The 22,139-nt window shown below is 34.7% G+C and overlaps 6 protein-coding genes across 10 annotated transcripts; 4 read left to right on the top strand and 2 right to left on the bottom strand.

Moving 5' to 3' along the window:
* The first annotated feature begins 28 nt into the window (after positions 1-28).
* On the top strand, positions 29-2,477 carry LOC111290623 (Tetratricopeptide repeat (TPR)-like superfamily protein). The gene has a single exon (XM_022882011.2). It carries the CDS (start codon positions 179-181, stop codon positions 2,240-2,242), a length of 2,064 nt encoding a protein of 687 aa, XP_022737746.2. The 5' UTR covers positions 29-178; the 3' UTR covers positions 2,243-2,477.
* A 1,385-nt stretch (positions 2,478-3,862) lies between these two features.
* Positions 3,863-7,155, top strand: LOC111290626 (RGG repeats nuclear RNA binding protein A-like). 2 transcript variants are annotated; one of them, XM_022882016.2, is made up of 7 exons: positions 3,863-4,226; positions 4,533-4,830; positions 4,929-4,994; positions 5,128-5,257; positions 5,730-5,882; positions 5,968-6,021; positions 6,812-7,155. In XM_022882016.2, exons 1-7 carry the CDS (start codon positions 4,043-4,045, stop codon positions 6,986-6,988), a joined length of 1,062 nt encoding a protein of 353 aa, XP_022737751.1. In that variant the 5' UTR covers positions 3,863-4,042; the 3' UTR covers positions 6,989-7,155. The 2 variants fall into 2 exon arrangements, with proteins under 2 accessions (XP_022737751.1, XP_022737752.1); XM_022882017.2 differs by lacking the exon at positions 6,812-7,155 and adding an exon at positions 6,396-6,736.
* A 1,193-nt stretch (positions 7,156-8,348) lies between these two features.
* Positions 8,349-10,860, bottom strand: LOC111290622 (GTP-binding protein YPTM2). The gene is made up of 8 exons (XM_022882010.2): positions 10,613-10,860; positions 9,978-10,050; positions 9,804-9,851; positions 9,665-9,712; positions 9,276-9,347; positions 9,031-9,186; positions 8,827-8,930; positions 8,349-8,703 (listed from the first exon to the last, which is right to left on the bottom strand). The coding sequence occupies exons 1-8, from the start codon at positions 10,624-10,626 to the stop codon at positions 8,607-8,609; spliced, it is 612 nt and encodes a 203-aa protein (XP_022737745.1). The 5' UTR covers positions 10,627-10,860; the 3' UTR covers positions 8,349-8,606.
* A 1,494-nt stretch (positions 10,861-12,354) lies between these two features.
* Positions 12,355-13,751, top strand: LOC111290773 (uncharacterized). The gene is made up of 2 exons (XM_022882236.2): positions 12,355-12,790; positions 13,350-13,751. Exons 1-2 carry the CDS (start codon positions 12,535-12,537, stop codon positions 13,361-13,363), a joined length of 270 nt encoding a protein of 89 aa, XP_022737971.2. The 5' UTR covers positions 12,355-12,534; the 3' UTR covers positions 13,364-13,751.
* A 43-nt stretch (positions 13,752-13,794) lies between these two features.
* Positions 13,795-16,543, bottom strand: CTF2A (FAD/NAD(P)-binding oxidoreductase family protein). Of its 2 annotated transcripts, XM_022882238.2 has the most exons (6): positions 15,952-16,543; positions 15,579-15,725; positions 15,322-15,387; positions 15,039-15,201; positions 14,683-14,911; positions 13,795-14,546 (listed from the first exon to the last, which is right to left on the bottom strand). In XM_022882238.2, the coding sequence occupies exons 1-6, from the start codon at positions 16,182-16,184 to the stop codon at positions 14,035-14,037; spliced, it is 1,350 nt and encodes a 449-aa protein (XP_022737973.2). In that variant the 5' UTR covers positions 16,185-16,543; the 3' UTR covers positions 13,795-14,034. The 2 variants fall into 2 exon arrangements, with proteins under 2 accessions (XP_022737973.2, XP_089623743.1); XM_089767617.1 differs by lacking the exon at positions 15,579-15,725.
* A 1,054-nt stretch (positions 16,544-17,597) lies between these two features.
* LOC111290750 (uncharacterized) lies at positions 17,598-21,811 on the top strand. 3 transcript variants are annotated; one of them, XM_022882206.2, is made up of 8 exons: positions 17,598-17,974; positions 18,067-18,141; positions 19,226-19,314; positions 19,419-19,494; positions 20,112-20,161; positions 20,247-20,585; positions 20,952-20,990; positions 21,189-21,811. In XM_022882206.2, exons 1-8 carry the CDS (start codon positions 17,803-17,805, stop codon positions 21,366-21,368), a joined length of 1,020 nt encoding a protein of 339 aa, XP_022737941.2. In that variant the 5' UTR covers positions 17,598-17,802; the 3' UTR covers positions 21,369-21,811. The 3 variants fall into 3 exon arrangements, with proteins under 3 accessions (XP_022737941.2, XP_022737942.2, XP_089623741.1); XM_022882207.2 differs by lacking the exon at positions 18,067-18,141 and having other exon boundaries at positions 17,609-17,974; XM_089767615.1 differs by lacking the exon at positions 18,067-18,141 and having other exon boundaries at positions 17,839-17,974; positions 19,166-19,314.
* The last annotated feature ends 328 nt before the right edge of the window (positions 21,812-22,139 follow it).

The following is a 22,139-nucleotide window of genomic DNA, read 5'->3' as shown; positions in this document are numbered from 1 at the left end:
TCTTGTCTGTCGGGTAAGAGTAATTTCTTTCATACAAACCAAACGGCGGAGTAGAGATATTGGACAACAGTTGTCTGTTGCTGAACAAATCCAAAGAAACAAAACTCAAGCCTTATTACAGGACAGCTTAGAAGTACAACCTTAACCATCGTCAGCTTCCTTTTTATTCTTTCCGAGCATGAGAAATGTATATTATCTGAGAAACAAAACAAACCAACCCACCTTGCCTTTCCTCAAAATTTTTCCTCCAACCAAACACCTTAAATTACCTTTCTCCACTTTCACAATCCAAAACCCAAATGCCAATCCCAACCTCGAAACTATTCCAACCAATTTCTCTTCCCATTCACCACAAAGACCCCAGTTGGTTCCCACCAATAACATAACAAGGAAACACCCCACCGCCCCTTCTCTTGACAAATCTCCACCTTTCGATCAACATAATCACGATGTTACCATTTCTTCAAATAAGATTATCTCATGCTATATTCGATCTGGTGATTTAGATTCCGCTCTCCGAGTTTTCAATAACATGATTGTTAAATCCACAGTTACTTGGAACTCAATTTTGGCTGCGTATTCAAAAAAACCCGGGAAAATAACAGATGCCCAAAAACTGTTTGATAAAATTCCTGAAAAAGACACTGTCTCGTATAATATTATGTTGTCTTGTTATGTACATACTTTTGATATGGAAAAAGCTTGGTCTTTCTTTAATTCAATGCCCTTTAAGGATACTGCTTCTTGGAATACAATGATTTCCGGTTTTGCTCAAAAGGGCCTAATGCGGAAAGCAAGGGAGTTGTTTTTGGCAATGCCGGAGAAGAATAGTGTTACTTGGAGTGCAATGATTTCTGGGTATGTTGAATGTGGGGAGTTGGAGTTGGCTGTAGAGTTTTTTGAGTTAGCGGCTGTGAAGAGTGTGGTGGCTTGGACTGCGATGATAAGTGGGTATATGAAGTTTGGGCAGATAGAAAAAGCTGAGAGATTGTTAAAAGAAATGCCAGTTAAAAACTTGGTGACTTGGAATGCTATGATCGCTGGTTATGTGGAGAATTGTCGAGCTGAGGATGGTTTAAAACTTTTTAGGATGATGTTAAGGTATGGTATTAGGCCGAATCATTCAAGTTTGAGTAGTGTTTTATTGGGTTGTAGTGAATTGTCTGCTTTGCCGTTGGGGAAACAAGTTCATCAGCTTGTTTGTAAGTCTTTGTTACGGGATGATACAACTGCATGTACTTCATTGATTAGCATGTATTGTAAATGTGGAGTGCTGGATGATGCTTGGAAACTGTTTCTTGAGATAAAGCGGAAGGATGTTGTTAGTTGGAATGCAATGATTTCTGGTTTTGCCCAACATGGTGCAGGTGAGAAAGCTTTATGTCTGTTCGAAGAGATGAGGGATGAAGGGATAAGGCCAGATTGGATCACTTTTGTAGCGGTTCTTTTGGCCTGCAACCATGCAGGGCTGGTAGATATTGGGGTTTCATACTTCGATTCTATGGTGAAGGATTATGGGATTGAAGCTAGACCAGATCACTATACATGTATGGTAGACCTGCTTGGTCGAGCTGGGAAACTGGTTGAAGCTGTAGATTTGATAAAGAGAATGCCTTTCAAGCCGCATTCTGCCATATTTGGAACCCTTTTGGGTGCCTGTAGGACCCACAAGAACGTGGAAATGGCTGAGTTTGCAGCTGAGAACTTGCTTAATCTTGATCCGAAAAGTGCAGCTGGTTATGTGCAACTGGCTAATGTTTATGCAGCAATGAACAAATGGGACCAAGTTGCTAGGGTTCGCCAATCAATGAAATACAATAAGGTAGTAAAAACACCTGGGTATAGTTGGATTGAAATAAATAGTGAAGTTCATGAGTTCAGATCAGGAGATAGGGTGCACCCAGAAATAGCCTCTATGCATGAAAAATTGAATGAGTTGGAGAAGAAAATGAAGTTGGCAGGTTATGTTCCAGATCTTGAATTTGCATTGCACGATGTGGGGGAAGAGCAGAAAGCACAGCTTTTATTACGGCATAGTGAAAAACTGGCAATCGCCTTTGGGCTCATTAAAGTTCCTTATGGGATCCCAATCAGAGTGTTCAAAAACCTGAGAGTATGTGGGGATTGCCACCGCGCCATCAAGTACATATCAGCAATAGAAAGAAGAGAGATTATCGTGAGGGATACTGTTAGGTTTCACCATTTTAATGATGGATGCTGCTCTTGCGGTGATTACTGGTAGGTTTCACATGGTTCCCTTGAAAGTTATTTTTGAGCATTTTCCTTTCATTGGAAGTGCTCGGAAGGTTTTATTCACTCCTCTGCTGGTTCAAATCACTTTGATGGAGTTCCCACTTCACAGGCTCGTCTAAGCTCTAACTCTAATTGTTAGGAAATTGAAGCAGATCTTGTCAATAGTCATGCTCTAAAATTCAAGTGTTTTTTCTGCTTAAGGATAATAACGTGTTATTTATATATTAATTTTATAAATATTATATTATTTACATATTATTAAAGATAATATAGTAAAAAGTTTTATTAAGTAATCTTACATTTTCATGAAACAAATACAAAAATCTTAGATTCTTTAAGTCAACAAAACTTAAAAATTATATATTTCTCTTTCAATATCACTTTTTCTCTCCAAATCTAAAAATTTATAAATCAAACACTTTCTTAATTTAATGGTTAAGCCAGAAACTAAGAAACTAATTATAAATTTTTCATCTTTACTCATTTTCATCATTCCTACCAAATAAAACCTTAGATTATACTATATTTTTTTCAACCACACTACTTGTAATGTAAAACAAAATACTCACAAATAGAAATATTGAATGGCAAAAACAATGCTAACCAAATAAATGATAGATTGACGCACATAAAATTAAATTTTTTCACTTTTTATTCTCTATATGTATGAAACTCAAAATTTTAAATTTTCAAAAGTAATTTTTCAAGTATATGTAAATATTAACCTTTACTAAATAAATTTATTTATTTTTTATATTTATAAACGTCAAAAATTGAATTCTAATAGATGAAATTAAAAATTTAATACTTTACTAATAATAATTTTATTTATTTTGTTTATAAAATAGGGGAAGCCCTCGTCATTTTGAACATCATAAATGAAGTTTGATATTCTTGATTCTATATCATGGTTGTAAAATTATATTAAACAAATGATTTATTTCCTATTTCCCCTAAAAAAAGAAAATAAAAATGTATCACAAAATAAAATAATGATCCTGATTTCTGATTGGACGACAAGTTAAACTTTTTAAGGCCCAGCACAAATTGTTTCTTTTTAAGGTAGCCCAATTACAATAACTGATCAAACCCAATTTAATACTCTTTTGCTTTTTCTGCTTCATCAACATCAAAGTAGGAAATGGGTTTAAAGCCGATATTTTCTTAGCCCATATTTTCTTTCTGTTTTCAGTTTTTATACTTTTTCCCTTTAACCATTTTTTTTTTATTTGGTTTAAAATTAAAAATTCAATACCTTATCTAAATCACATAATTACTGATCCATTTAATTAAATATTGTGTAAAAATTGTATATTTATATTAATGAATTTATATGTATTTCTTTCATTTTCTTGTGTTTTTATTTTTAATTTTAAGTTAACAAATTTAAATAGTATTGTGTATAGCATCAGTAAATGTTGTAGCATTTTGTCATTTTCTTTAAATAATGAAATTAGTTATTCGAATAAAAAAACTATTTTTTTTCAATATTTTGGGTTGAAATTTTTTTAATAATTTTATATAATAACTACAAGTTTTAAAATGAACTTACCCACACACTAGCAAATTCATAGGATTTTTAAGGTTATCTTTACTCTCACTATGGGCTAGGGTTTACGAGTACCTCCGTTGTATCTCTATGGTTCCTTTGTTTCTCTATTTGCTTATCTTGGAGACACCAAAATCTTTTTACTTCTATTCACTTCCATGGCTTTAACCATACACTAGGATTGCTTTTTCTTTAAAAAAAAAAAACCTAAAGTTTTCAGAATCATCCCTTCTTTAACAGATGGCAACCAAAAACTCTTTCGATCTGTTGGATGATGATATCGAAGACCCAAGTTTGCTTATTGCTGCTGCTGAGAAGCAAAAGCTTGAAAAGCCTAAGAAAGCTCCTGCTTCAACTCCAGCTCAAGCTCAGCCGGCTAAGTCTGCCAAGCTCCCCACCAAGCCACCTCCTCCTGCTCAAGCTGGTAACTTATACTTTTCTTCTTGGTTTTTTAAATCTGTTTTGATCCCAAAAGGTATAAAATTTATTTAATTTTTGTTTCATGGTATTTTTGAAAATGAGGTAAAATATAAGAAATTGGTGAATTTGTCTTTCTATAAAATTGTATTTCGTGTATTTATCTATGTGAAGTTTAAACTATTTTTTTGCTCTTTGCCTTGTTCTGTTCACTTTTTGTTGGTTTATTGACCATCACTTTTCATTATTGAAGTGCGGTTTGCTTACACATTTATCCTGCATCATTTTTTTCCATGTTTGCCTTGTTATGTAGTGAGGGAGGCAAAGAATGAGTCTGCGCGTGGAGGAGGCCGTGGTACCGGACGTGGTCGTGGACGTGGCGGCAGTGGGTTCAATCGTGATTACAATATTAGTGATCAATCCAATGGATATTCAGGAGGGTACAGACCCTCTGAAGAGGGAGAAAGAGGGAATCAATCAGAAAGGCGCGGCTATGGTGGGCCTCGAGGTTCTTTCCGTGGGGGTCATCGAGGTGGTTCTAATGATGGAGAATCTGGTGAAGGGGTACGCCCACGTAGGCAGTATGATCGCCGTAGTGGGACTGGGCGTGGGTTAGTATTTTTCTTTATTTGGATTTCCATTTTCAGTGGTGTTATCCGTTTTATAGAAACATTTATCACATTATTTTTCTATCTTTATGCATAACCAGGAATGAGTTCAAACGCGATGGTGCTGGACGTGGTAATTGGGGTAGTCCTACTGATGAAGTTGCTCCGTGAGTATCTGTTTTGCCAATCTTTTAAGCAGTCTGCATAACAAAGTTCCTCATCCTTTATGCTTTATACATGTATCTTTTTATGTGATACAAACTCAACTGTTTATATATCTGATATTTTGGCCAAAATAAGGGAGACTGAAGAAAATGTCCCTGAGAATGAAAAGAATGTGGGCACTGAGAAGCAGTTTGTAGAGGAAGATGCTGTGAATGCCAGCAAGGAGAACACGGCAACTGAACCTGTGGAGGAGCCTGAAAATAAGGTACTTCTTTGATCATAGTTAGGTTACGGTTTCCTAGAGATGCGGGTAGGGTTTTGTTTAATTAGTGATCAGGGAGTTAATAGAATGTGTTGTGATAACTTCCTTGAATTGTTTTAGTTGTCTATTTGAACTTTTTTTCTGTAATGGGCAATGTGTCTAGCAACAATACATCCATTTGTAATTCTAATAGTTTCAAAAGTGCATAGCATCAGTGATCGAACTGTAATTATAACCCATCCTGTTGTGGGGCCTATTCATACTAATTAAATACTCTTTTAACTAGGTAATAATTGGTACATTCATCTTCAATAATTATGAATGGTAGAACTGGCCATGCTTCCTCTTTGGTTAATGAAATTAACTTTAGTATGATAAAATAATCAACCTAGTTTGGATTTGCCTGGTTTAATAAGTATTGCTTGAAGTTAATGTTCTAATTTTGAATGTGTACTTCTTTCTCTATTTATATTAGGAGATGACTTTGGAAGAATATGAGAAGATTCTTGAGGAAAAGCGGAAAGCTTTCCTTGCCCTCAAGACTGAAGAAAGGAAAGTTGATGCTAAAGAGTTTGAGTCCATGCAACAACTTTCAAAGAAGATTAATGATGACATCTTTATCAAACTGGTAAGGTTTCTTAACTTTCTTCTGTTGGTATGTATTGTTTCATCTAAATTTATGCTGGTATATTGACATAGCTTTTGATTGTTAGGGTTCTGAAAAGGACAAGCGAAAAGATGCTGATAAAGAAGAAAAAGTAAAAAAGGTTTGCATATTTTTCTCACTTGTTATTGTTGATTAACTGCTTCTTTTGGATAGATGTGGGTCTGACATGCAATCGTACCTTTCTAACTTTCTTATTTGGTTGTTTTGTACGCATATTTTTTGCATTGGACCAAGATTCCTTACTAGTTTGACTCATATTGTGATTACTTTTGTTTAACGAAGAGTGGATGCATCTTTGAACTTTTTTGCTTAATTAAGTAGAATATGCCTCTTCCTTTTCGAAATGAATCTCAGGTTCCATTTTATATTGAGTTTAGTTCTTTCATCGTTATTGGCTGTTTGAGTAGTGTTTTGATATTCCTTTTGCATGTCATTGGTTTAAGCTAATTTGGCCTTTAACTGTAACTGGTTTAGGCCATGCCTATTTCTCCTTTGGTCTGACAGCACAATGGCCGCTCAGCAAAAATGCAAATGAATCTGCAAAATCATTTGAGAATCAATGGTTGTCTTCAAGCTAATTTTCTTTTATATACAAATTAACTTAAGTTGGTTGTTTTAGGGGTGATAACTCAGAAAAAATTGCCTCTTCTCTATGAACAGATCATTTTCTGTTCCAACTGTAAAACTTTTTTTATCTCTTTATAAATACTTCTAATTGTTATGTAATTGCATAATAATGTGAATTTTCTGATTTTTCATTCCTTGATGAATGGGAAAAGTATCTTTGTATGAAGTTGTCAACCTTATTGCTGTTACTGGTGCTGATGATGTACATGTCACGTTATGTTCTTCCCTTACTAAAATTCTCTATGAATGCTGTTTTAATGTAGTCTGTCAGCATCAATGAGTTCCTGAAGCCTGCGGAAGGGGAGAGGTACTATGGCCCCGGGCGTGGTCGAGGCCGTGGCCGTGGTCCTAGAGGTGGATATGGTGGCAACACAGCTAGCAATGTGCCAGCCCCCTCAATTGAAGATCCTGGCCACTTTCCCTCCTTGGGTGGCAAGTGAGATCCACGACTGCAATCTACACAATGGATTTCACTTGCTTGGAATTCATTGTGATCTATTCAATATTCAGGAGTCAAAAAGGTTTTGAGGAATGATGACTTTATTGGAAACCATTTGATGTTTTTGAGTGTAAATTTTAGATAATTTACCCATGGTCTTTTCCTTAACATGCATGCATACCTATTTTTCTTTTTTTTTTTTGGGGGGGGGTCGGGTGGGTTCGGTGTTTAAAAATTAGAAAACATGGGTCATTATTACGACTGAGGGATGGCCGAGTTTGCAGCTTATAACTTGCTTAATCTTGATCCGAAAAGTGCAGCTGGTTATGTGCGACCGGCTGATATTATGCAGCAATGAACAAATGGGACCATGTTGCTAGCGGTTCGCCAATCAATGAAAGCCAAAAAGGTATTAAAGACACCTGGGTGTAGCTGGATTGAAATCAATAGTGTAGTTCACGAGTTCAGTTTAACGGGGTGCACCCAGAATTAGCCTCTATACATGAAAAAATTGAAGAAGAAAATGAAGTTGGCAGGTTGTGTTCCAGATCTTGAATTTGCATCGCATGATGTGGGGTAAGAACAGAAAGCACAGCCGTTATTACGGCATAGTGAAAAACTGGCAGTTGCCATTGGGCTCATTAAAGTACCTTGTGGGACCCCAATCAGACTGTTGAAAAACTTGAGAGTATGTGGAGACGGCCACCGCCTCATCAAGTACGTATCAGCAATTGAAAGACGAAAGATTATTGTAAGTAAGGGATACTGTTAGGATTCACCATTTTAATGATGGATGCTGCTCTTGCGGTGATTACTGGTAGGTTTTACGTGGTTCCCTTGAAAGTTATTTTTGAGCATTTTCCTTTCATTGGAAGTGCTTGAAATTATGTTTTTTCACTCCTCTGTTGGTTCAAATCACTTTGATGGAGTTCACAGTTCACAGGCTTGCCTAAGCTCTAAATCCAATTGTTAAGAAATTGAAGCAGACAATGTCAATGGCCATGCCTGGGAATTTCCTGCCGATAACAAACCTTTTTGAATTGTACAACTATACTTTTGTTCCTAAACGACGTAATCTGTCACGTTAAAAGGTGAAGAAGGAGAAAAATACCAAACCAGTGCTTTCATGTTTCTAACCCACTAGAAATTGTTGACAATTTTTTTGGTCAGGATAAATGACTAAAGAAGATATTATGGAAATTTCAATGCTTATTGCACTTGCCATTTTACTACAGTTTCGACCAAACCAACTTAAAAACATATTGAGAAAAACAGGATGCACAATTTCCAGAAGAAACTTCCGTGATCATGTTAAAAATATAAATTTCAATTCTCATCGCAAAATATTAGCTTCTTTCAAATGAGGCAATATGTGACTTATAATAGAGAAACTGAACAGGGCAAATACTGTTTTTCAACATCATTCCTATTTTGTACAAATGTAATCTTAAAATCAAATACATTTAAAAAAATGGAAATTTATCAGAGTATTGAACATAAGACAAGAATTAGCAAATCATGTTGAACCATCTTCAAATCAAAAGCATTAAGTAGGACTAGTTTTACGACATGCAACGAATAACACAAAGCCATCATGAGCCCACTAAAACTAATTTTCTTTAAGAAGAGCAGCAACCAGACTTCTGGTTCACAGGCTGTCCTCGAATCTGCACTGTTGGAGGTCTCGCATTGTTCATGGCCGGTTGGCTTGCCATCCTGCAAACAACCATAAAGAGAAAAGGACCAATAAACTCAAAAATGAGGGCCAATCTGACATACATGTGTGTGCATGTGTGCGTCAATTCACAATTAAATGCGGAAAACATCAGTTAAGAGTACCTATTCTTGATTGAAGCAGCCATGGCCATGAAAGCATCTTCAACATTAGTGGCATTCTTAGCACTTGTTTCCATGAAAGGAATCCCAATTTCATCTGCAAAAGCCTGCAGAAAGAAAACAAGTCATGAATGATGCAAATCCTAAACCTTTTTATTTAATAACTAAAGCTATATAAATTTTCAACATTATGTGCAAGCAGTTTACCTTAGCTGTCTCATAGGACACAACTTTGTTTGCTGTTAGGTCACACTTGTTCCCAACTAAAAGCTTGTTCACATTCTCACTGGCGTAGCGGTCAATTTCATTTAGCCATTGCTTGACATTGTTGAAACTCTCTTGGTCTGTTACATCGTAAACAACCTACCAAGAATGTAAGAAGGATAAGCTTAATCCTGCATAAAGAAAAATAAGGGGGGAAAAACACATAAAATATGAAATCTGGCACTTACTATGATACCGTGAGCCCCACGATAGTAGCTGCTAGTGATTGTCCTGAAACGTTCTTGGCCAGCAGTGTCCCACTGCATATCCAGAGACAAGCATGAAAAAGGCAATCAGAAATCAACAATGATCAAAAGAAAAGATACAATCATGCAGCTTTCTTAAGTGTATAAATTGTATCAAAAAACTCCAACGGAAAGAAAAAAAGGATTTAACTTCTAAACAAAGAAATTCGTAAAATTAGAATTGAATAGAATTGAGAGAATGAACACAGCCCACTTAAAGCAGAAAGATAATGGGTGTACCACAATTGCAGTATGGATTCCAAATGCATAACTTCGGAGATTCAAACCCCGATTAACAAATGAAAAGCTAGCCAATCAATGTACGGACTTACAATTTGGAGTTTGATGGTCTTTCCATCCTGTTCCACAGTGCGGATTTTCTGCATATGGAAAAACCATTGAAAACTAAATTACCATTGACATGTTTAAAATAAACAAACCAATGCTATAAAAATACTGAGACGAACTTACAAAGTCAACACCAATGGTACTGATGTAACTTTCCAGATATGAATCATCCTGGTTCCCAAAAATTAAAGAAAAAAAAGAATTTAAAAGCATTAACCTTTTCAGTGAATAAAAAGAGAGCAAATCACGAAGCTAAGATCAAAAAGCATGAAAATCAAAGAGGGACCAAGAACTTACAGCAAACCTCAAAAGTAGACATGATTTCCCAACACCAGAATCTCCAATAAGCAAAAGCTTAAACAGATAATCACTGCCATTAACACAAACAAACAAAATTCAAAATAAATATTAAAAAAAAAATCAAAATTTCAACATATAAGAATACATCCAATGAAGACTAATAAGAAATCAAGCTTTCAATTTCTGTCCCTAGCAGTTTTGAAGATGATTAGCTCCTTGCTAATAATTACTTCATTATTTCCATCTTTAAGCCTGAATTTCTTTTAAATATCTTAAATTTCTCCATAAACTGTTACCTAACTTAAGAAATCACTCCTGTAAATCACAAATTTAGCCACAATTATTATTTCCTAGCTAACGTCTAATGCTAGAAAATAGATAAACAGATCTCAATAAAAAAACCAAACGGATCTGATTCACAAAGCCAATCAATAATCAAGAAAATGAGAGAAACAAAGTAATTTTAGGGAAAATCAAAAACCGTTAATTCAAAAGAAAATTTAAACAAGCAGATCCATCATCCATATAAATAAATTAAGAACGACTGCTTTAACATAAATTCAACTAAAAGAAATTAAAAAAATTAACGGTTTTTTCTAAGATTCGAAAAATATATATAGAGAGGAGCTTACTATTCGGGATTCATGATGGCGACGAGTTAGAATAAACTGAATCACGAGAAGTCGGAGGAGATGACGGTGGATTGAGAAATTAGAGCTTACCGCGAGAATAACCGGTGATTTGACACCGTCGCCACCGAAAGAGAAAGGGAGTTCTTGTTACCGTGAGATTGAAGGAGAAATCCAAGAAGCTAAAAGCGTACGTGTTGGTGTATTGTTGTTATAAATTATTATAAATAAATAAAAAGCCAAAATTTGTTGGAATTTTAATTTATTAATTATTATTTTGATTTATAATTAATTATTTTCTGAAGGATATTTGAGTCATTTCAGAACATTTAATTTGCTTTTTCATGGAAAAAAAAATGAAAACCGAAAGCAGGATGTTTCCTTGCTGCTTCATTTACGTGTTAATTGTCTTCGCATGAAGTAACCTTTGACAATCTAACTCGTGCAGCCACGCGCCCTCCGTTCGGAAACCAGAGTGGCTGCAATCAAGCAATAACCAAACACCCAATGCAAGAATGAGACAAACATATGGTGCTCAATGTTTTTCTTTTATCTTTCACCTTTTGTATGAGCCTCACGAAGATTTTTTACAATGCTCACTTCAGGCGCGTGTTTTAGTTTCCTCAATAGTGAGGTCAAATCAAACATGGCGGCTGCGTGTCAAGTAGAAAAGTAGGTAAATATATTTTTTCTAATTTTTATATTATAATTATAATTATAATTATATTTAACGATTATATTAAATTATTTAATTTTTATGATATTTAATTAATGTGAATAATTTTTTTATTAAAACATTTATTTTTTTAGTTTTTTATTTTTAACTTACATATTTATATAATTTTTTAAAAAATATATTTTTAAAATAAAAATATATTAATTTAATTAATTAAAATAATAATTTATATTATTTAATAAAAATTTTATATTATATAAGATATAGATACGAGAAAAATATTATATTATTTGTATATGTATTTAATCCAATAAAATTTTTCAATTCATATTTATAATTGTCTCTTTTGTTATAATTTAATATTTATTTTCATTTAATTAAAAATCAAAATTTTTATAAGATAAGAATAAAATTAATATCTTATTTAAAACGTTTACTTTAAATAGCAAAAATATATGAAAAATGTGATGGAATGAATGGAAGAGATTTTTGACTGTTTTCAGAATAATTTTCCTAATTTGATTTCATTATTTGGACGAAGAAAAAAAATAGTATTAGAAGATAATAGGAAACTATGTGTTTTTGTAATTACAAAAACTGTTAAAATTGCTTAAATAATACAACAATGTGACCTAACAATACGTGTAGTATCTTTTTACATAAGCCTACATAAAATTTTAGAAAGAGGAAACATTTCCATGAACTAAAAATTATTATTTTATGTCATATGAAAAAATCTGAATAATAATTTGTTTCTTTGTATACGTGAATAATTCTACAATATTAATCTCAAACAATCAATTCTTGACAAAAAAATAATTGAAAAAAAATTATACGTATTAATATAATCTAAGCAAAATACTTAAATTCTGGATTTTGGAATTTAAAATTTATTGAAAAATGAGATTTTTAGATTGATATTGCTTGTCAATTACAAAATTTTTTAGGCTAAAAGTGTAAATAAATTGTGTAACCCCATTTTTTCGTCAGGCAAAAATTATAAATTTTTTTGATGAAAAAATAATTATAAATTTTCGTTTAAAAAATACAATTTATCCGAAAAAAAAATAAAAAAGCTCGAGGATGGTTTTGTCATATTGGATCACCGCCTTAACTAGCAAAAACCGTCTCCATTCGTGAGGCGTTCGCGTTCAGTCAGCATCCGAACGAAGACCCAAGATTTCATTTCAATCTTTTGGGAATCTCTATCTCTCTGTTTGTCTGAATCAAAAGAGAAAGGAATCCAAAGATGCAGCGATCAGCAAGCAGTTCCAGAGTCTCAGACGAGTTCTTCATCAACTCATCACCATCCCAATCACAGAGTTCGAAGCAACAAAGCTCAGAGACGGTTCCCTTGAACCCTCAAGAACTGCCCACATACAATCCCCTCTCACACCCCGCCAAGAAAGAAAGGTCTCGTCTTAGATCTGCCGAGAACGCTATCCACATCATCCCTCTCGTTCTCGTTCTTTGCGCTATCATTCTTTGGTTCTTTTCCAGCCCAGGTTTCAAACATCATCCCCTTCTTTTTCATTTTTTGTTTCGCTTGATTGGTTCCGAAAGTTAGATCATTTTACGATATATGATTGCCTAAAATCTGGGTATTTGACCATTTTTTGGGTGATTTAAAAAGAACTCGTATGTGGGGGGTTCTAAGTTAGTAAATTAAAGCCTGTTTGATTGGTTTCATTCGGTGAAGTAACTAAGTTACATTTATTTTGGTTGAGCAATGAATGGACCAGCTACCAGCTTCCTAGAGCATGTTAGAATATTGAAAGGCAGTGATTGATTATTAGTCATATCGATGTGTTTTATTGATCTACCAAAGCATATGAACCGTTCAGCTTTGTGCTTTAAATCCTTTTATTGGTTATTAAGTTATTTTAGAGTTTCCCCCTTTTAGTTTGATGAAATTTGATAAAATTTACTGATTTTAAATTGCAGACGTTTAGATAGATACTTAAAGTTAGAATCAAGGGATATTCTAGGAGAATCAAAATTTAGACTTTGAATGTTATGTTTGATATAGTATTTTAACAACTGAGATGATCAAATTCTTTGCAGAATCAAGGGTTTGAAGATTAATTGCAAAATCAAGAGTCTTTGGTGCATGGAGTAACTTACTTCAAAATCGGAGCTGGGGAACTTAATTCCACAAAGCAACCGGTGTGCATAACCTGTGAGATTATCAAAGAACGGGTGTAACTCACTTGTTTCTTGTCAAAGAGTTATCGAGATATTCATTTTCTTCTGAAAAACCATTTTCATTTTTATAGAATGTAGATGATTTCATCACTTTGTGATATTACATATATACAGGATGAAAAATTAAAGCACTTAAAGACGGCAGAAGGAAGCTATTTCCTTTGGGTTGGTTATACATTGTCATGTTTATGACATGTAAAATGGATTTTACAATTGGCTTGAATGCTAATAAGTTAAATAGTATTTTGGGTTGATGTTAAATATCACATGAGTGCAGGTTCAAGATGCATGTTTTCATTTTTAAATTTGCTATTCATGCTCGTCCACCTCAACTTGTACACAAGACTTTAGAGCATTTTTTAAATAGATTGGATGCTTGAACCTTGAATTAGTGGTAACAGAGTATTGGAGTTGCAAGTGTGGTGAATGAGAAGAGGTTCAATATATTTAAGGCGGAGAACCTGCTTTATTGGTATAATGATCTTCTTAACTCTTGCATTGATGAAATTACATTTTATTTAATGTCGACTTGAAATCTTACATTTTACTCTTTTAAAGGCTTACACTCAAAATTTGTGTGTTCAAGCATTGGTCCAAGACTAACTAGTTTAGGTATGACAACGTTGTTACGAACAGAACAGACAAATGGATTATCCCACTGCAAAAGAGATCCCACGATATTTGCCCGTATGGTTAATGGAAAGATACGGGGCCATCTTTCCTCTCCATATGCCCCGAAAGCACCTTCCACAGATGCAGGTCCAGATTTAATTGCATCTGCTAACTTTCTTGTCAGAATCAGCGCATCTTCTAAAGCACAACAGGCACCTTGCCCAAGATTGGGAGTCATCGGATGCCAGGCATCCCCGACCAGCACAACTTTGCCAGCTGAAGCAGGAGGACTTACACCTGGCCATAGCCAACGGTCAACAAGGGGGGTTTTACTTATCGTCTCATCTGGGCTGAGATCAATCAATTTAGGTAGCTCCACAAACCAATTCTTTACTAGTTCTTTTGCTTGCTTCTTCAGCAAAATTGGATCAGTGATCTTTGGACCTGCAACAAGCCATGTTTTAAATCATTGGAGCTTAGAAGGATTGGAAAAAACTTTACTGGAAGTTCTTGTATGATAGTTTCACTATTTCATTAAATGACTGAATCTACCGTAAAAAATAATAATAATAAAAAAAACCTGGAGAGGGGCTGTTATAGACGATAAACCAGTAAACTTTCGTAGGAGATACAGGAACATATCCGGCACGCAACCCTCTTCCATATATGTAATTAACTCCAGGTGCAAATGGCTGCCCGTTGGGATAAAATCCTAGTCCACGGAAGGCACAATGCCCTGCATACTTTGGCTCAGAGAAACCAATCCATTTGGCTATTAGAGACCGAATTCCATCACAGCCAATAACTATCTGTTGAAATATACATACATATACATATATACATATATTCAACAATTTAGTTTCTTTTGCCTCGGTTTGGAAGCAATGCTGAATTATATATATATGAAGGAGAATGTTGAAACGTAGATTAATTAACCTTTGCAAGCAATCTAGTACCATCCGCAAGTTCCAAAAGTGTTTCACCATTTTCACTTGATTCAATCTTTTCTAACTTCGAAGAAAATTGGATTGCCTCAGGTGGCAGCTGATTGGCAAGCGTCTCCAGTAGTATTCTTCTCTCCACCGCTCGAACTTCTTGTCTGCAACATCACGTTATCATTAGTTGATGAAACAGAGAAACTATTCTATACAATTGAAGGGTAAAGAACAAAAATAAATTAGATTAAAAACTGCCCCCAAAAACGTGGAAGATTTAGTACGTTTGATCTTCATCTTTGAATTTGAAGGAGCGTAACTCCCTTCCATCGTCTGACTTCACCACCATCCTGCACAGATGACGCAATGAACAAGTTCAGAATATGATAACTACGGATGCCTTCAAGTCTGAAACCTACCATAGAAAGTTTGATTTCGTATAATTTCCAAGTGATCGAGTTCACTAAAAAAATATAGCAAGTACTTTCTATTCTTGCTTTAACGCACTGGTTAACAAGAAGCTTGTGACATTGACATATACCCTTGAATTTCAAGAAATTGGCTCCTCAGACTATCTGCAATACCAATTGCATCCAATACCCGCCAGCCATTCTTGAAAAGAGTGAGTGAGGTTCCACCAGTTCTAAGTGACTCTGCTTGCTCAAGCACTAATGATCCAATTCCTAGCCTGAAGATCACTTAACACGCAAACTAATTAGACCAATTTGTGGAGATCCTTTAATTTCTTGTTGAACAATATGTGCCACCATCATCTATTAGAAAAGAGAGATTTTGCATAAACTCATTGCTAACGAAGAGCCAAAAGAATCCAACTGATATGTAAACGGAGAGTCTAATTTAGACTAGAAAGGCAAGCCAAGGCCTAAAGTTTAGCTCAAATTTTCTTTTCTGACCTGCGAAGGGACACTGCAGTGGCAAGACCAGCAATCCCAGCTCCCACAATGACAATATCCTCCTTCTGAACTCGAGCTTCAGCTTTTATCATTGATCCACAGATGGGTTTGGTTCTGCGTTGAACCCAAAACCAACAACGCCTCACCAGAAAAACTCTACCTTGAGAGTTGCACGACAAAGGTCGTGACATAGGTGAGTTGAGACCCAGAAGAGAAGAAGGGGTTTTTGCCATGGTCCTGCAGTTTAGGAGTGTAAAGTTTGTGATTGTTTGAGACTCGAGAACCTTAATTTTAAAACGAAAGGTCTCGAAAATAAGTGGTGGAGATGAAATGGTTCTAGTCGGTTCATATTAAGCCAGATTTTACCCGGGAAAGGTACATTGATAACGCCATTCTTTTAGCTTGAAGCTGGATTGTAACAGAAACCTGAAATTGTTTGTATTAGGCCTGAGCTTGATCCATGGTTTTAGGCCCATAGCCACATACTAATTTTGATTTTGGGCTCAAATTTTACTCAGCTTTAGGCCTTTAGACATAAAAATAAAGCTCCAAGTAAATCGGAGAGAGATTGTGCAAGTTGGAAAGGGGCAAAGGGCATCCAATTTGTCAATTTAGTAACAAAATCGCTTGTATATATATATATTATATATATATATATAAAGTTTCAAGGGTTGAATTTTGTTTAGACTAAACTAATAACAAAATATATGAATTTTTACTTTGTAATTTCACTTTCTATACCTTTTAATTAATTTACTTGGTAGTAAAAATATAATTAAAATATCTTAAAATAAAATTAAAAGTTTATAAATATTATAATTAAAATATACTATTTTCATATAAATTCATTAACTATGTGATTCAAATTTAAAAGATAATATAGCTAAAAAACTTAAATGAGGAGTTTAATTATTCACAATAGTCAAATATCATTAATTATAACCCTGCATTTCCAAAAAAAAAATTCTGTAGTTCCTCAAGACGTGGGCAAATGTTCACAACAACATAATCAACAAGAATGACGAAAGAAAGCTACCCTTATCTCCCTGGTCTCCATAATACCACCAGCTCCTTATCCCCCAACATGATCACCTCAAGTCCGAGCAAAAACTCAGGCAAAACCATGATCTTCAAGATTCATGCTGAAAGTGAAAGTCTGGAGACTGAATGGTGCAGAAAAGTAGCGTTAGCCTGCCTTGAGGAGGCAGAGAACAATCTTGGAAGTGAAATGGGTGCAGAGTTTGCTTTGTTTGTGAATGAATCGCTCGAGGCTATCAAGGTAGAAAGCTGCTCAAAACAAGGGACGTAAAGTGGCTAAGAGCTTCAGTAATACATAATCCATGTGAGATTTTAAATAGATTATGAATATAAATAATATAAATAATTTAGTGATATAAGTTTATATTATTTATTAATAAAATAATTTAATCAGATCTAATTCGAATCTAAAAATTTACGTTTAAACCCGACTTGGATCAAACCACCGGGCTAGCTTGCTTAAAATTAGTAAGCCTGTAGCTCAAATATAATCAAAGACCCAATCCAGCTCAACGAGGAAACAGCCGGTGCCCGATACTCATAGCCCATTCAAAAATCAAAAGAAATAAATAGGAAGGGCAATTTACGTGGCAAGATCCCTTTGGACCATATATAACAAAGAGACCAAAGAGACATCTTTTCTCAATAGACAAAATCTACCCACAATGGCTTTGCTTTAGCCTGGAAGAAGTAAGAGACAGAATTCTTAGCTTCTTCAAAGAGAAAACTGAAAAAAAACTTGAAAGAGACCCATTTGACAGAGAATATCTTTGGGATTTTGCAATTAGAGGAGAAAGAGAGACTTGTTGAAGAATGGAGAGTAGTATCAATACCAGTGACAATAAAATGGTGGCAACCAATCAAAGAAAAGGCTTTGGGGGAATCAGATTAGAGAACCCATTTACTTTGAAAGTGGGTCAAGTATTTACTGGCTTTGGCATTGGTTGTGGCATTGGTATAGGCGTGGGCCGCCCTATAAATCTAGGTATTGCTTATTAACATGCTCTTTCTTTGCATATACATAATAATTCATTTTTTTGAGTACTTTTTTTAGGCAAAAATATTTTCTTTGAATAGTGAAGATGAACTGGGGTGGTTTGTTTAGTCCCAAGGACGATGATGTTTATTCCAATTTGCTTCCTAAGAAACCTTGTATGTATCATTTTTGGTATCACTTTCTTTTCATTTATTTCCTTAAGCATATTGGCTAATGGCTGTGTTGGGAAAATGTGAGTAAGTGGAATGAGTAATAGCTTTCTATTTGGATGTTTACTGTATTTGAAATGGTGAGTTGATTGATTTTGTTTGTTAAAGTTTGAAGTTTTTCAGTCGTCAGAGAATGGTTTAGCTTTACCGAATGTTAGTCTCCTGGTTAAGTATTTAAAGTGTTCAACACATGTTAAAATGCAACTACTTTCATTTAGTGTTATATATTTGCTGTACCCGTGTAATTATTTTGGAATTATGTAAATCAGTAGTATCTTGACTTAGCTTAATAAGCCTTGATCTGTTTGATATGGTTGTCTGCTACTTAGTGGAAATGTGATTACTTTTCCCTGCAAGTTGAGTGCAAGATCACAACATTAAAAAAATTTATGAGTTCAACCATGAAGACAGTGTAATCTAAAGATTTAATTATGTACCACTACCAGGTACCCTTCAAGGTTTGGCTTGGGTGATGTTTTTATACATCTTTATGCATTATGATGGCGTCTTGCACAATATAATGGGAGCTTTCAATACTAAATGAGAACCTACTTTAACAAAAACATCTTAAAGTTGCCTACGGTGAACCAATTCTACCTTGTTTGTAGTGGATCCATTAACAATCACTGAGTGTGAAATTTTGATGCAAGGGTATATGATTAAAGAATTCATAATTGTTGGACATCAAATTTGCTAAATTGTGATCCTCTTGCAGGCTCTTAGATGCTTTTGTTTTATCTTCTTTATCCTCCATGTGCTTTGATCGTATGTCCTGTGAGACTGCTGCGGGTCAAAGCCTTTAGATATCATGCTAATTCTGGAATAGCTTTTTATGGTTATCAGTAGTATTATGTTACATAGTTGTATCTGGAATAAGTAATGAATGGTGTAGGGCAAAACTTTTATGATTGATGAACGTCTCTTATGATGAAGTACATTATATTGTTGTTAACTGATGAAAGTTTTGCAGGCATTTCTTATTGCTAGTATATTCTTTCAAGGATATTTGTTAACCTGTGTTATATACCAGGTGCAATACCTATGCTGGGCCAAGTTATGAGTGCAACAAGAGGTGCAACTGATGCATTTTCTGCTGTTAGCAGACAAGTAAATGGTGCTGTAAGTCAAATACAGAACTTCCTAATTGATTTTTACTACTTTTGTTTAATTTTGTTTGTTTGATATTTCACAAACTGCTTATCTAGTCTTTCTCATGTTTCTAGTTAAGGAAGTTGGGAGCTAAGAGCATTGAAGCAGGGATTGGATGTGGAGTGGGTATTGGCCATGGTTTTGGTGTTGGTATGCAATAATGTTGAAAAGAAATAAGTGAATAAGTATTATGATATTGATGCATTTGTATTAAGATCAAGTATCTTGTAAATTTATTGTGAAGTCTGACTGATACTGAACTTTGCAAACATCAGACCTGAGGTGACAGTATGTGCGCCTCAGTATTCCAAGATTAGATAAATTACTGATTATTTTCTCTTGATTCCCATGTTAGTTACTTCAATTTATTCTTTGTATAAAAGTGTTATGTGATAAGCAGATGTTGATCCAAATAAATTTCAGGACCAGATACATTATGGTTTGATTGTTGACTGCTTAGTTCCAGCGCTTGGTCATATGATCATAGCAAAATAGCTGATTGCTGTGGTTGGGATTCTAGCAATCCCAGATGCATGGCTTATCTAACCAGATGAAAATCTGTTCTGGCTGTCCTCTAGTTTTGAAATTTTAAGCATCCACATAAGGAGTACCCTCATCGAACCAGCTGTGCTTTTATCTTTATACCTTGATTGCCATTGATATTTTTATGCTCATGCTGCAATAAAAATAATTTGGTACTTTAAAGCTTTGTCAATCATATGAAGTAAAAATTTTGTTTTTGACAGCAAAAGTTGTTTGCATTGCAGGACTTGCGGTGAAGCCTGGGGTGGTGCATCAAATGCAATGTTTTGTTATAGTACGTATAATTTCTTATGTAATATTTATTTTTTCTGTTGTGTTTTTCTTAACTTGTATCTAAATTTTTAATCTGAAACATCTAGGAAGCATTGACAAAATTGATGATGAAATTCGGAAGGGCTCCCAATTTACCCTTCAGTGAAGGTGCTTTTCCTGTATCCTTTCAAAGTGGTTTGACTGCAACAAATGAACCCTCTATGCGAAGCCCACTTGGAAACATGGAGCAGATAGTGTCAAAGCTAGCAGATCCTACATCTCAAGTATTGCCTGGACCTGGAAATAAGAGTAGAGGTTCAGCTTATGAAAAATTTTCATCAAAATCTCCCACTGAGACTTCTTTTGGAAGTCGAACAGAAAAGGTTCTTAATAGTTTTTTGCAAAATCCAGTTTTGAAGGAAGACGAAACCAGCCTAAATGAACTGGTATGCAAAGATACCTTTACGCTTTGTTATTCATCACTTGAGGATTTTGCTATTTCTTATCTGCATTCCAGCTTTGAATTAGAATGTGTAATCTGGAATGTCATTTTAATAAAATCACAAGGGAGGTCTATTGGTTAAATTTGTGCAATATGAGGCTTGCGATCAGCTCATTTTATACACTTAATGGTTGTGCAAGAAACATCATTGATTCATTTCACTCCAGCCATTGAAAGAGTAGCTGGGAACAGAAAGCTGTGAAAAGAACATGCTTTAACATGCAACAAGCAGTTGCATTTCTTCCGATTTTGGTTATCAGTTATAGCAGTAGCAGCAGCAATAATTTACTTGGGTTTGGTTGTTTTGTAGGCTGGGCAGTTGCGTTCTGAAAACAATGTGCTTCAACTGGTAATGCTCCTTATTAGTTTAGCAGTTGCCATATCTCAAAAGGATTTATACATGATAGATGTTGCAAGGTTTTCAACATACATTTGATTCATACAGGCTCTCAATTCTTACCTATAATAAAGCATGTTCATGTTCGTATTCTTCCTCTTTTTGTATAGGGCTGTATTAGATTTTACTGAAACTTCTATTTTCATTTAGGTGTTGAAACATCAGCGAATCATTGAGGAACTTATGGAGGAGAATCAGAAGCTTCATCAGATACTCATGGAAGACCTGAAAATCCCACCCGGCAAGCTTCAAGCCAGTTACTCAAGTAAAATTAAATCTCCATGTTCAGAATGCTTCCATTGCCGAAGGAAACAAAGGAAAAATAGATGATGACAAAGTATGGTAAGTAAACTAAAGACCGTACCAAAGTTCTCATTTGATAGCCTTTACAACTGGATTTTGAGATCTGGCAAGGCGTTCAAACCTGAAAGTGCAGAAGTGTTGTTAACCATCATCATTATGATCAGATGGAAGAAGATACCAAAGTAAATCAAATACCTCAATGACCAACTAATCAAGCTGATTAAACAATACACATGATTATACCAAACAGATGAAGTGCTACTGAAACTAACATGCAAAGCAATCTTTTCTTTTTTTATTTTTTTCCCTTGATGTGCAAGTGCTTCTTGTTATAATTTCCATTATTGGTTTGATTTATTTCCTGATTGCAGATGTTATTTATTTAAAAATTTTCTTGTTTCTTTCAAAAACACTGTAAAGTGATATGAACATTTACATCCAAACATCGATTGCATGCACCCTATATCAAATCTGCAATTTTGCCTGCATATGAACTTTGCTTAGCTTTTGTTCAATCTCATCTCAACGTCAGGAGTCAAGATGCAAGTTTTTAGTAACTTTTGTAGCAGGATATTCCTGCTTTCTTTGGATAAACACAAGATTTACTTGTTAAAGAGAAAAAAAAAGAAGCCCAAGTTGCTTTTTAAACTTTGATCGTTTGGTCTACACGACTCACCAGAGCAATGTTGAAAAGAGTTAGTGGACTGCTCCCAAAATTACCTATGGTTTTTTTCCTTAAAAATATATTGACGATTGACAAAAACCTCCAAAAATAGCAAGATTTCTTCAGATTCTTGG

The sequence above is a fragment of the Durio zibethinus genome, chromosome 11 (assembly GCF_047325235.1).
Source record: "Durio zibethinus cultivar Kanyao isolate XHJ-2024 chromosome 11, ASM4732523v1, whole genome shotgun sequence".
Classification (NCBI taxonomy): Eukaryota; Viridiplantae; Streptophyta; class Magnoliopsida; order Malvales; family Malvaceae; genus Durio; species Durio zibethinus.
The sequence above is the reverse complement of the archived record's forward strand: the minus strand, read 5'-3'. Positions and strand labels throughout refer to the sequence as shown.